Genomic DNA, 13,057 nt, shown 5'->3' with positions numbered 1-13,057 from the left:
ATTTAACACCTTGTAGAAATGGTATTAAAGGATTGAAATCATCTTAATTTTTATGCAATTGCATGTTAAATTTGTCGACTAGAAAAAGGTTGAAGATCTCGGATGTAATTATGATGAAGAATGTTATCGCATTTACGACCAGGTTTTTTTATGACTGTCCCGTCTTTTTAACAAAGCTTATTTTAATTCATGACTTTTGTGATGAACATTATTATTTTATTATTTATATTTTGTTTTTCCAGTATTACTGCATTTCATGCCTTCTGGGGTTATTGTAAATAAATAAATAAATAAACTTATTTATTAATATTATCATGGTAATTATTGTCATAAATATAAAGGGGCCGTTCAAGTATTACGTAAGCAAATTTTTAGTCATTTTTGATTCCCCTCCCCCTTGTCAGCAAAATTTCGTCATCAGCTCTGCCCCTCTGAATCTTTTCGCATATTGGTGGGATCAGAGACGTAGGACTGGTGCCGCCCCCCCCCCCCCCCGACGATCAGAAATCTATTTTTTAATGCAAAAAATATTTTTTAATTGAAATTTCCGAAGAAAATACCTTTATATGTTATTACAATCAATTTCTGTTTATTTCAATGTTATTTGAAGGCTATGAACTCAAAATTTATTTTTAATTAATTCATTGCGACCCACCCTCTAAGCCATATAATAATAATCGCATAATCTAAGTCATATAATAATAATAATCGCATAATCTAAGCCATATAATAATAATAATAATCGCATAATCTAAGCCATATAATCGCATAAAGGCCCTTGGCACGCGGACCAAATATGGTCCTGGGGGTTATCTGATGCGACCTGCCCTCCTCAAACCTAATTTTGTAAAAATGAACTAAGCGGCACATTTACAGATCAATTAAGTGGCCCGTGGTACAATTCCAGAGCATTTAATCGGTCCGTGACACATTTACAGATCCCTTGAGTGACATGTGACGTAGTTTTAAATCACTTGAGTGGGCCCCCCGCGGCACATTCTCAGATTATTTAAGTTATCCGCGGCACATTCTCAGATTATTTAAGTGATCCACGGCATATAATTACGGATCACTTGAGTGATGCGTGGCACAGTTCCAGATCACTTAAGCGGCCCGGACACATTTCTAGATCACTAAAGTGGCTCTGTAGGGCACTTATCAATAGGGGGAATCTTCAAGTGCCCGCAAACTCTATCGAAAGGTTTTCTCGTTTTTGGCGCACCGAGTAAGATACCATTTTACGAATATTTCATATTTTCATAAAGGATGGTTGATGACGTAAGCATTATCCAAACCCCCCTCCCCCCCCTTGTCATCAAAAGTCAGCAAATCGGGGCCCCCCTCCCCATCGATGCTGACGTAATACTTGAACGGCCCCAAAAATCAATCTCACATATTTGCCGTGTTCACTTTTGTCCCGTGAAATACATTTAAAATCATTGCAAACTTTACTGCTTTTCTCGCCGAGAGTTATTTATAAGGAATAAATTGTAATATTTCGCGACAATTGGCTACATACATTTTTTAGCGAGAATGTGTGATGTCCCGTGTTTATGATCCCAATTTCTCGTTTTTGGTTTTTCCTAATCAAATATGCCCCCATATAATCATAATGAAATAACATCATACACACTATTTTATTGCATCAAATTATTTTTCCCGTGTTTAAAAGGTCTTGAAATCATCAACCTCTGTGAAATCACAATATTTCACTAGATCTTCGATGTCGTTATTACTGAGTTTGACTGTAATATATTACAAAGAATAAAATGAAGATTTAGTAACGCTAATAAATAAAGATGTAGTTCCTTCGCACACGACATGGAAATAAACACACATAACAAGTGTATTAAGTTAAATTTAACATTCCTTTCCTCGACTGGTAACATAATAATAATAATAATAGTTTCATACAAATCACTCTTCTAGTCTTCCAATTTTTCCCTCATTCAATTTACAGTTACAGTATGTGTGTATTTTCGATACATCCTTTCCACTCCTTTTGTCTTCTTGACCTCTCGGGGGGGCATGTATGTGAGTGTAAATGAAGTTGATGACCTCACGGGTGAGGTGGTCTATAAAATATACATGAATAAATAAAGGTGTTCAAGTCAAGCTTTTTTACCATAAAGGAGAGGAAGATAGAGGTCCCCCGCTTGGGTAATAATAACTTCTCTTATATGGTAGAGAAAGTGGAACTTTCAGGTCGAGTTCACAAAAAAAAAATACGAATGTTTTTCTAATTTTTTTTTCTTTTCGGTGTCGACGACGACGGACGACGCAATATTGGATTCGAACCTGTCGTCTTTGGACAGAGGTTGAAGGTGACTCGGGGGTGAAGAAAAGGAAAGGGCGTTTCACACTATTTTTAGGTGGTATATTTTAGACAAGGCTTGACTCCTCGAAGATATAAACCTGTCGAGCGATTTGATAAATGGATGCCCCAGTCGCTGTTCAGATTATTGTACCTACCCTTAAAAAAATAGAATTTTTTTGTTGTTCTTTTCTTACCTGTTCGACCTCTCTTATGTGGCTTCTCTCTTCTCTCTCTCTCTTGCCCTGTGTCTGTCTATAAACGGGTGTTTCTATTGCACGAATGATTTCTTGGAAAATCTAGCGGATCTAATCGCTCTACACAATCTCTTTTTAAACAGCCTTTTAAGGAGAATAGATTTGTAATAGAGGGCGGTAGAGATGGATTGGGAAGAAAAATCAGAACTATTTCCACCTCACACAATGCAATTTTATTTTTATTTTTTTATACATATTTTAAATACGTAGTTGAATAAAACTCGTTGCGGTGAGTAGATATCTGCTCTTTCTCTTACTCACAATGGGACATTAGCAACGTATTCACCAAAAATGCAAAATACCTGGCCGTGAAGTTCCTGCTTGTTTTTGAAATGTCCTTGACCGTTTTCGAAACGGTCTTGAGAGACTTGAATGAAGAGTCCTTTTCCTTCCCCCCCCCCCATATCTATTAAAGGCGTGATCTTCGTCGTTATCAAAGGACATAATCTATAATGATGTCTTTGACAGTCAATAATACCAAGACTCCGTCCTCAGGTGGCATCATCGGTTGTTTTGGAGTTTGAATTGAATTGTTTAAGGTGAGTCACCCGACAAGGTGATGGTAACCAGGCATGGCCTATCGAAGAAGAATCTTTTATTGTGGTGTGTGCGCGTAGATCTTTGTAGAGTCTTTTCACAAGATGTTTTGATCGCACAAATTTACGGGCGCCAATGACTCACCAAATTGGCAAGATCAGAATGAGATCGAGACATCTAAGTAATTGGCTTCCAACAGCAGGGTTTCTCAACCTGGGCCATGTCATAAGCGGATACAGGCTTCTCAAACGTCGGGGGGGGGGGGGCAGATCACTAAGGGTATGAAAAAGTGAAAGAGGTATAGTGAATGCTCACCTCTGCCAGTCCGCCTATGCCAATAACACATTTTTTTACTGAATGGGGGGGGGGGGCAATCGCCCCTTTCACCCTACCCCGTTCCACCAATTGGCCATTTTACTCCCTCGCGATCCTGGGATATTCTGTGGATCCTACGGTAGGAAATTAGGGGAAAGGAAAGCCGTGAGTTAGGGGAAGGGGCATGGAGAGTTGTGAAAAAAAAAATATTCAAATATGATGTACAGTTTTTAAGAGAAATATGGTGGGAAAAGGTGCATGCCTTCAGGGACCTACATGTCGAGATCTTCTATTACTTTTCACGAGTAAGTTTGTAAATATATAAGCTATTACTTCCAACTAAGTATAGGGGCCCTAGGAACCTACTTTGTCCAGGGGCTTATGTTATTGATACTGCCTCACAGAAAATCTTCATAAGAGAGGGGAGCTCACTGAACACTGGCTCAAGGGTCCGGAGATTGACCCTGTTCATAGAATTTTTGTTCACTATAAATTTACTCGAAAATTTGATTCAAAAGTATAGAGGATCCCGTTCCTGGATGAGGGTTGAAGCGCCTTGGATAAGACAGAGAATGGCCACGGAAAGAAAATATGGTCCATGGACAAAAAAAAAGTAAAAAACACTGAGTAAAATTACCTGCTATTACCGCTATCATAACAAAATCGTGCAAGCAAAACTTCACCGATGTGGTACCTTGGATGGCCATCATCATGATGTATGGCCAACCATGGTACAATGTTTTTGGTTTTTCCCTTCGTAAGTACAGTAATTTTCTCATTTCAAATCAATCGATGTTTGTGATGTTTTTCTACAAACAGAATTTTTCTACATTTAGAAAATCGCGGTATAGACTCGAATAGGACTGTTCGCACTAAATACAGACACCTGGTAACCCTCAGAAAACATTTTAGCAAAATGGTTGCTCAAAAACGACAAAGAGATAAAATTCGGAAAATGTCAATTCTCTTTCTTCTTCAACTATATTCGGATTGTCTTACTAAAAAAGAAATAAGGGAAAGGGTCAAGGGTCGAACACACAATGTTGCCACGAAATACGGTTCTAATTCCAATAAAAGTTCTAATTCTATTCCCAAGGGTGCCGCGAATGAAATACTGTAGCAGAGGTTTTTCTCAGTCCATTTCATTAGAAATTCAAACTAGTGTGCCACATAGTGTAGCCGTATTTTGCAATAATGTAGCGGGAGTCATAATTATTGACAATAGGACACGCAAACACACCACGAGTGAACATTTTTTCCCAACATGGTGAGCCAAATAGAAAGGCTGGTGGTCCAAAACCACCAGTTGACGTTTAAAAAAATTGTTTGGTTCCTCTTTTATCATCCATCATTTATTACATCTTGAAAGCATTCTCGTGATAACTAAAGTACATATTAAACGTGGCATGTGTGATATGTAGTATCAAATCTTCGCCGATAAAAGCTAAATTTGATAGACAACAATGTTTTTTTGTTGTTGCTAAAATTGTGTTTTTTTTTTCTTTTCTTGCTTAACCAGACATCCTGAGTCCAGACTGGCGAGGATGTTCAACGGCAGTATTCCTATCGTCCTGGACAGTCTGAAACAGCATTACTTCATAGACAGAGACGGCAAAATGTTCCGCCACATTCTGAACTTTATGCGTACGAATACGCTGTCTCTGCCCGACGATTTCAATGAGCTGGACTTGTTGTATGAGGAAGCCCGCTTCTACGACATACCCGCTATGGTGCGACAGATCGAAATCCTCAAGAGGGAGAAGAGTCGCGGCAACAATAGCAATAACAGTAACAATAACAACAGTAGCAGCCGGAAGATGGAAGCGTTCTGCCTGACATCGTCGTCGTCCTCTTCCTCCCAGTCAAAAAATGGCAAATGCTTCGAACAAAACAATTGCGACAGAAGCTGCAGCAGTCCTTCCTGCAACGACGACCTGAGACCGGGCGAGTTCCAGTGTCTGGCGCTGAACGTCAGTCCGGACCTCGGAGAGCGGATAGTGATCAGTGGTGAGAGGGCACTGGTCGAAGAGGTTTTCCCAGAGATCGGCCAGCCGCTCATGGATGCCAGGAGCAGCGTGGCCTGGAACCAGGACTCCAAACACGTCATACGTTTCCCGCTCAACGGATACTGCAAACTCAATTCGCTACAGACTATCGTCCGTCTACTCAACAGTGGATTCAGGATCTTGGCTTCGAGCGGTGGTGGCGTCGAAGGACAGCAATTCAGCGAATATCTTTTCGTCAGGAAATTCGTCCCATTGTGAATTTCCTAATACTGAAGAACCAGTCACGTGATAGCTGCTTCCTTACTCTTTTATCGTTTTTCTCCAAGCTATTCGAAAGTGACACACTCTTGTTTGTTCCATCGGAATGAAATTATACAAGATGGATACTATCGACCGCCTAATAATTACACACGTGTTTCCTTATGAATACTAATATCGAAAGGGGTTTTTCGTTTTAGTATTCGACGAATATTTCGGAAGTTATAACGTTCAAAGTTTTGTGACGTGTCAATTTTTTAATGGTAAGTAACAAAAACACATTTGTTTTTCCCTACACCGATTTGCAGCTTAAAATGAACTAAAATATTCAATCCCGTTAGAACCAATTTCTGCCTTCTTTCACGATTGACACTTCTCTCTTCATGTAGAGTGATGTTATAACCTTGTTTTAGCGTGTTATCTTCACCCACTACATTGACAAATTGATCAGAATTGAAAATTGTTTGCCAAATGAGATCTATTTGAAAAACTGTTTGGCCAAAATTAACACTTTTTTGACACATTGTAGTTATGTTCTCTCCTTCACTGCTAATTCAAATTTTTTGAGGGAAAGTGCAAGAGAAAAACGGATTTGCACATCTTTCTTGATTTCTCTGAGGATTAATGGCATCGTCACAGCTTCAAAAATGCCAGTTTTGGTGGCGTTCAGTGAATTAGGCAGTTTTAAAGCGACGTAATCAATTTTTGGAACTAAACTCCGGAATTATTGGCCAAATCAAAAACTGGAAAAAACTTTTCCATATTAGTTTTTTCACAAAGAATAACGTAATTATTGGCCGGTCGATAGTATCCGCCGTGTATAAGAAACAAACATTATCCAGTTCCATCCAAAACCGAACCCGGAAAAATGAACTCCTTCCTAAAACCATCGTGGTGTCATCGAGGACATTCAGCATGCCGAGGCCCTCGTATGTTTTTCTGAAATTCAAGGGTTCGTTCATGAATTTATGAAGCAAAATAACACAAACCTCGCCAATTTTTTGACGACGACGACGACGTCCAAATGTTCGATGTTATATACATAAAAAATAAATATATATATAATTATTAGTCATCATCACACACACGAAAACGAATTCTCCCACCATGTTGATGATTATTTCTGTTCTTTTTTTTTATGGAAACTTCTGATCTCAGAACACGAATGAAGATAATTTAGTGCCAAAATGAATCTGTAACTAAGCACTTAATTGAGATATTACAACAAAGCGTCACAATTCTCGTCGGGAACGGCTACCGATACAATGCGTACAAAGATAGTACGCAATCGATAGAGATGACCAGTGGTGTAACTATGAAAGACCTGCTGTTCTCTCTCTATTGGTATCGGGATACTAACGGTAATAAAGGGGTTTTGCTTGTGTGTTATACTCTTATATAATGCAAGGCTGGACAAATCACACAAAAAAAAAAATCTAGGCGCCAGAAAAAGGTTTTAGGCTCCAAAAAAATTTAACCGAAGAAAAGGGTCCAAAATAATGCTTCTTTTGATTTTTTCAGGGCATAGTGACCCTTTTTCGCGCTAACAGATGTGCTGCTATAAATTCCAAACATTTTGTGCTGCTCTCAGCTTGCAATGTGGTTACTACACAAAAAAAAAAATTATGCGCCAATACCAATTGTTTATTCGCCATGGAAACCTGGGATTTGTCCAGCCCTGATGATATAATGTACTTATTTATTAGGATATGACCAAATGGAAAAATGACGAGAGTCTCACGGATGACTGCCTTGGCCTGAAGGTAGGCCTATAGATCACATTGTTCCGCAAGCTGGTGGTGGTCTGTCTTTCGCCAAGAAAGCCTTGAACTGAGAAAGAAATAAATCCTTCACAATGCCCTTCAAATCAGCTCTATCTGCACTTCCTAGAATCCCAGAAAAGTCTCTTTTTTTGCTCTTGGAGAGACTCCCCCTTTACACCCTATTTTCTTCTTGTGCCTCATTTGATTCATCCCCTCCCCTCCCCCGATACCCTCATCCAAAAGCGGGACCTTTGCAAAGTGATGTTCATGGACCCCCTACTACGCTGGAAGTAACAGCTTGCATACTCACTCTCGCAAATCCTAGTACCATATCTTAACATAGCCCCCTCCCCCTCATAGACATGTGGGAGGGGACCCTTGTTAAACGCCTTGATGGGCCGATGTGTTGATGTAGCCCTGGTTCTATAAGCAATTTTGCTAGATTCTGAAAGAGTGTAATCCCATTTCTCCCACCATATTTCACTTAAAAAAGCTTTATTTCGTTTCATCCAATTTTTTTTTACCGTTTTATGCTCCCTTAACCACCCACCATGGCTCTTCTTCCTTGGGGTTTATAAATACTGTCTTAGGACAGCCTCCTGCCCACTCTTGGTTTTACAAGTGAGTGTGTGATGCTCAGAGGGATATTGTACGATAGAATTCAACGCTGTGCCATTCCAGTCTCTTCGCTACCCTCTTCATTATGTGCACAGTCGTGGGTGTTCATCAGGGACTTCTATCTCCGAACGCTTAACTTTTTGCGGTCCTATGTCGAGTCAACCTCGACATGGGATCGCATCTGCCAACAACGGTACTTCATTGTTACAACGGCCCCTTACGATAATATGAAGCCCCCCTCCCACTCCTGAATTCGGCTTCTCAGAAAAACTCGTAAGCTACACAACAATCGTAAAGAGACAAACATACAGGAGCCTTCCTCATTGGGTGGAAGGCGCTATAAAGACGGACTGTACCGCCATGCTGATGTAATTTGCACGTAACATCACTCACATTTCTAAATGCAAAACACTACGTTCGTCTTGCGCAATGCACACTGTTTATTTTTCCTCCCGCTCTCGTCAAATTCTCATTTGATCACGCTAAAGTAATTGCCTTTATATATTTGTTACGCCTCTGTGACAGAAATTTGTATGACAGATGAAATTTCATCTATGATACACATGTATAATTTATTTGTCTAATTTTATATCTGTTTTCAAGCAAAATTATTCTAACGCACCTTTATGTAATTCTGTTTCAACTTATTGAAATGCTTGCACTTCTGTATTTCTCTACAATTCGAAATGTAAGAATTGCGTGCTTTTTCAGAAGTAAAATTCAGGAGCAATTTCGAATCTGTTTTTCCTTATGGAGGGCTTTTATCAAGGGAGAACAACACTATACTATGTACCGTTTGGTTCTCACTTTGTATAATCTAATTTCGTGTGTTTGTTGTGCGTGTATAATGTGTGTGTATGTAAATACAAGAAATCTTTTTCCTATATTATGATTGAATGGCATTTTAAGTGGTTTTGGTAATGTTGTGTAAAAAAATTCTATAATCGTTGCATCTTCTGAAGTATTTTTGTTCCCCAAAACCCATATGTTTGTACTTTATTGCTGAATAAAAGAAATGGATTTACATTCGAATTTTGTGTTTGTCTTTTTGTTCAGACAAATATATAGACGTCTGTAATGATTAAGGTTTTTCCTTTATTCTAGTATGGGGGTTCTAAACCAGAGGGTCCGTGTAGTTGGATGAGAAAACGATGAACTCATTACGGAATACAGATGACTGGATACAAAGCGAAGATAATTTCGGGGAGGAAAAAAATTCGTATTCCTCTGCGGGGAGTCGAACCAACAACCTTTCATTGTCCGGGGGAAGGATCCACCATTAAGCTACAGAAGACAGACATATTTGTTAACCGTGAAACAATATGTTCCTTGGGCTGAACCGGGACTGCTCAATAGACAACCTCCTAACGTAACAACAACTCGTAACGACATTAGCTCCCAGATGACGACATAAACGAAACGATAAACCAAAGTCATCCATTTTTTCCAGTCATCTGTACTTCGTATAACTAGCAGAGAGGTTCAAGGTTTTGTTTATGAACTCATTGTCTTTTAAATGCTATATAATTAATATTATTTTATGAAGGAGGTCCGTGACTTCCATTTTATGGGCACAGGAGGTCAGTGGCTGTCATTTTATAAGCACAAAGGGTCCGTGGAACGTGTAAAGTCTAGAGCCCTGTGTCAGAAATATTTCGACATTCTTTTTTGGAAGAGCGGATCCCGTCAAGAATAATTCGTATAATTCAAACTGTGCAACATTTTTCAAGTCGTGATACTGTCTATGTTCATGGTGTTACCAGACGCGAGATTTGATGCGAAAACTTATCCAGGGCCCTTCGTAAGATTAATCATTTCCGCTAATCTTAATATTATTTTTGGAGAGATTCTCACAAACATTTTCATATTTGAAATGCCGCCATCTTAATTTACTATTACAGAAAAACACCCAATATTTTTCGTTTCTATAATTGGAACTGCGGGGCCCTGAGCAGCCAAACCAGTCACTCACCCCCTTGAGGGTGAACAGAAGAGCACCGTTAGGTATCTCTGATTCCAACCAGCATAGTGCAAATCTCTAATGTTAGAGAATGAATGAGGATAATATTAGAGAATGAATTAGCATTATGAATGGGGAGTTTAATTGGCATGTCTACTTGTAAAGTCGAACACAACCCTTGTACATCCTTGAGAGCGGCAGGTTGAACATGCGTGGTTGAGTACGTGGTGTTATGGTAGTCGAATTCCGTCTCAACAGCATAATCGGCCACCGGGTAAAGTCTATGGGGGGGGAGTCCCTACGGGCTGGGACTACCAGTCTATCGAGAGAGATTTGAATACTTGCTTTTGAAATCAGTGTTGGATATTGATATATACCCTATGGGTTTGTGAAGTTTGGGGGGGAGGGGTGATAAGGACAAAAAAATTCTAAAAGGGTGGGAGATACATCAAACAAGTTTGAGAAACTCTTTCCTAAACCATGCCCTCTAGACCGCAACTAGATAATTGGTCAGCCGGGGCAAGCTCGCATTTTGTCATCTCCGAATAAAGTTTGAAAAGTGGTTTTCAAGATGAATTCGGAACCCCCCCCCCCCCCCTCCCGGTCTATGGCGCTAGCTCCGACTGCTCTACCCTGGTTGCGGCCTTGCGTACTCTCAAGATAAAGCGGATAGAGCTGTAACTTAATCAGTGAACTTCTTTGACTTACGGAGTTCGCCTTAAGGAATTCCAGTTTCGAGAACTTGCCCATGGCCTCCATAATTTGGGGCAACCAAATATTGATCACATGAGAAGAAAAACACATTTAGCACTCTAGCAAGTTGATAACATATATTCGCTCAGAAACAATACATCTTTGCACTTGGTTGCACCCCCTCCCCAATGTTCACTTTACCTGGGACCCCTTAATAACCGAAGCATACCGTTTGTGAATTACTGCAAGGCCTCGTACTAGTCAATTTACCTAGAAAGACATACATTCGCTTCAACGAATATTTTCAATTTCACATAAAACTTTCCTTAAAACTCAATTAACCATTATTACCAATAATAACTTGTAGCTAATTACGAATGCATTTGCATTTCTCTAATGCAAAATTTCCTTTCAAAAAAAAAAATTCAAAAAATAACCGGTTCTTTTTAAGAGAAAAGCCGGGAAAAAAAGCACGATTTTCTTTATTTTTTAAGCAAACCGTCTTCAACAATCACCATTGTAACTCTTTACCATGATTTAGTTATTTTCTCTTTAAAAAAAACTATTAACCAATCACTTGATTATTTTTAGCACTAAAAGAAAAAAAGATGGATTCGCTAATAATAATAATGAGAGCTAAAGCAACAAATCGCCATGTCGGAAGATGCGCTCTTTGCTATGTAAACGCAATGAAACAATGGTAGATGATAGGAAGCGAAAAAAAAAAGAAGCTTTTACAAGCAATAACGTGCTTTGAAAGCCAAAAAAAACCATCTTTTTTTTTTTTTCATTTATTTATTATTATCCACCACATATTAAAATGTCACTCTTCTCATGACACGTTACAGACAGAAAGTGGCGCCGATAGAACTAACATTCATCTCATTCTTCCTACTTGATGCCACTACCGAACAACCACTAAAAGGTCAATACGGTGCTAGAGACGTGACCAGAAAACAATTGCCTTCAATCGTCGTCCACCCTCTTTGCAATCTCCTACTCTTGCTGAGTTGTATATACAGAAGAACTGATTTTTTTCCCCCCCTTGCCTCATTATTATTATTTCTTGTATATTTTGTGGTAAAAGAAATGAACCTTTTGATAAAAAAAAGGAAGGTAAATATACACACGAAGAGAGTATAAGAACAAACAATAACTTCTTAAATAAGTTCCGTTTCTTAAGGGTGGATAACACTGATAGATTCCTTCAGTTGTTATGCGGAAGGTGTTATTCTGTTTTATGAATGTACATCGAAGGCTCGTTTACACATTATAATAATGAAATAACAATGTCGAGACATGATATTCTCGAGTTTCATGGACAGTTTTGTGTTAAAGACATAACTGACAAATTTCGCGATAGCTCTTCTGTTCTACATGAGACGCATGGATCCTCTTGACCGCACATGCTCAACCCATTACCCGCGGGCCAAATGTTTCCCCCGGAGTCATCTGATGTGGACCGCAACCTCAAACCTAATTTTGTAAAAAAGAACTAAGCGTCACGTTTTCTGCTCACCTACGCGGCCCGCGGTGCAATTCCACTCACTTGATTGGCTGGCGGCACATTTACAAATCACTCAAGTTGCCCGCATCACATTTCCAGATCACTCGAATGGCCCACAACATGTTTATAGATCACTGCGGCACAGTTCCAGGGAGCACTGAAGTGGCTCGCAAGATCGTTTCAGACTACTTTAGTGACCCGAAGTATATTTACAAATCACCTTGGCTTAGTTCCACAGCGATTAAGCGGACTATGGTACATTTACAGTTTATTAAACTGACCCGCTACACATTTTCATATGACGCAAGTGAACCGCAGTGCATTCTCAGATCACTTGAGTGGCCCGTGGCATATTTACAGAGCATTTATGTGACCCACAGTACATTTGCAGATCACCGCGGCACAGTTCCAGAGCACTTAAGCGACCCGAAGCACATTTACAGATCATTTAAGTGGCCCGTACTGTCCAAAAGGTTGAGCACCCTTGCTCTTGACCGTAAATATTCTTCGCATCTACTAAGCAGTTCGAAAATATACACTCGCGCGAAAATATATAAATTTATATAAGGGCAATAAAAGGTAAAATTGTCTAATGAGATGCTGAAAAGAAGAAAAAAAAATGACCCTAAAATTATGGATGTGAAATCTATCTAAAAATGTAGCAACACTCGAAATAAACGCATATTTCACGAAAAGCTAAAAAATCTGTGGAAAAATATATAAATATTGCACTTTTTTTTCCCCATAAAAATTATGGTTGGCTTCATCTATCTAAGTGGATAGCTTTTCGCTATTTGAGATTCAACAGACATGTGTGATGTTTGTATTC

The 13,057-nt window shown here is 39.2% G+C and overlaps 1 protein-coding gene across 2 annotated transcripts in view; it reads left to right on the top strand.

Moving 5' to 3' along the window:
- twz (BTB/POZ domain-containing protein twz) overlaps positions 1-9,100 on the top strand; it is a 65,915-nt gene extending 56,815 nt beyond the window's left edge. For both annotated transcript variants that reach the window (XM_089232005.1, XM_089232006.1), the window contains one exon: positions 4,943-9,100. In XM_089232005.1, coding sequence (XP_089088131.1) covers positions 4,943-5,687 — 745 coding nt within the window. In that variant the 3' untranslated portion in view covers positions 5,688-9,100. The remainder of the gene's footprint in view (positions 1-4,942) is intronic.
- The last annotated feature ends 3,957 nt before the right edge of the window (positions 9,101-13,057 follow it).

Source organism: Pholcus phalangioides, unplaced genomic scaffold, assembly GCF_987345545.1.
Source record: "Pholcus phalangioides strain wild (caught in Gottingen) unplaced genomic scaffold, Ppha-v1.0 ptg000001l_1, whole genome shotgun sequence".
NCBI classification, from domain to species: Eukaryota; Metazoa; Arthropoda; class Arachnida; order Araneae; family Pholcidae; genus Pholcus; species Pholcus phalangioides.
Note: the sequence above shows the minus strand (reverse complement) of the source record. Positions and strands in the feature narration are given on the sequence as shown.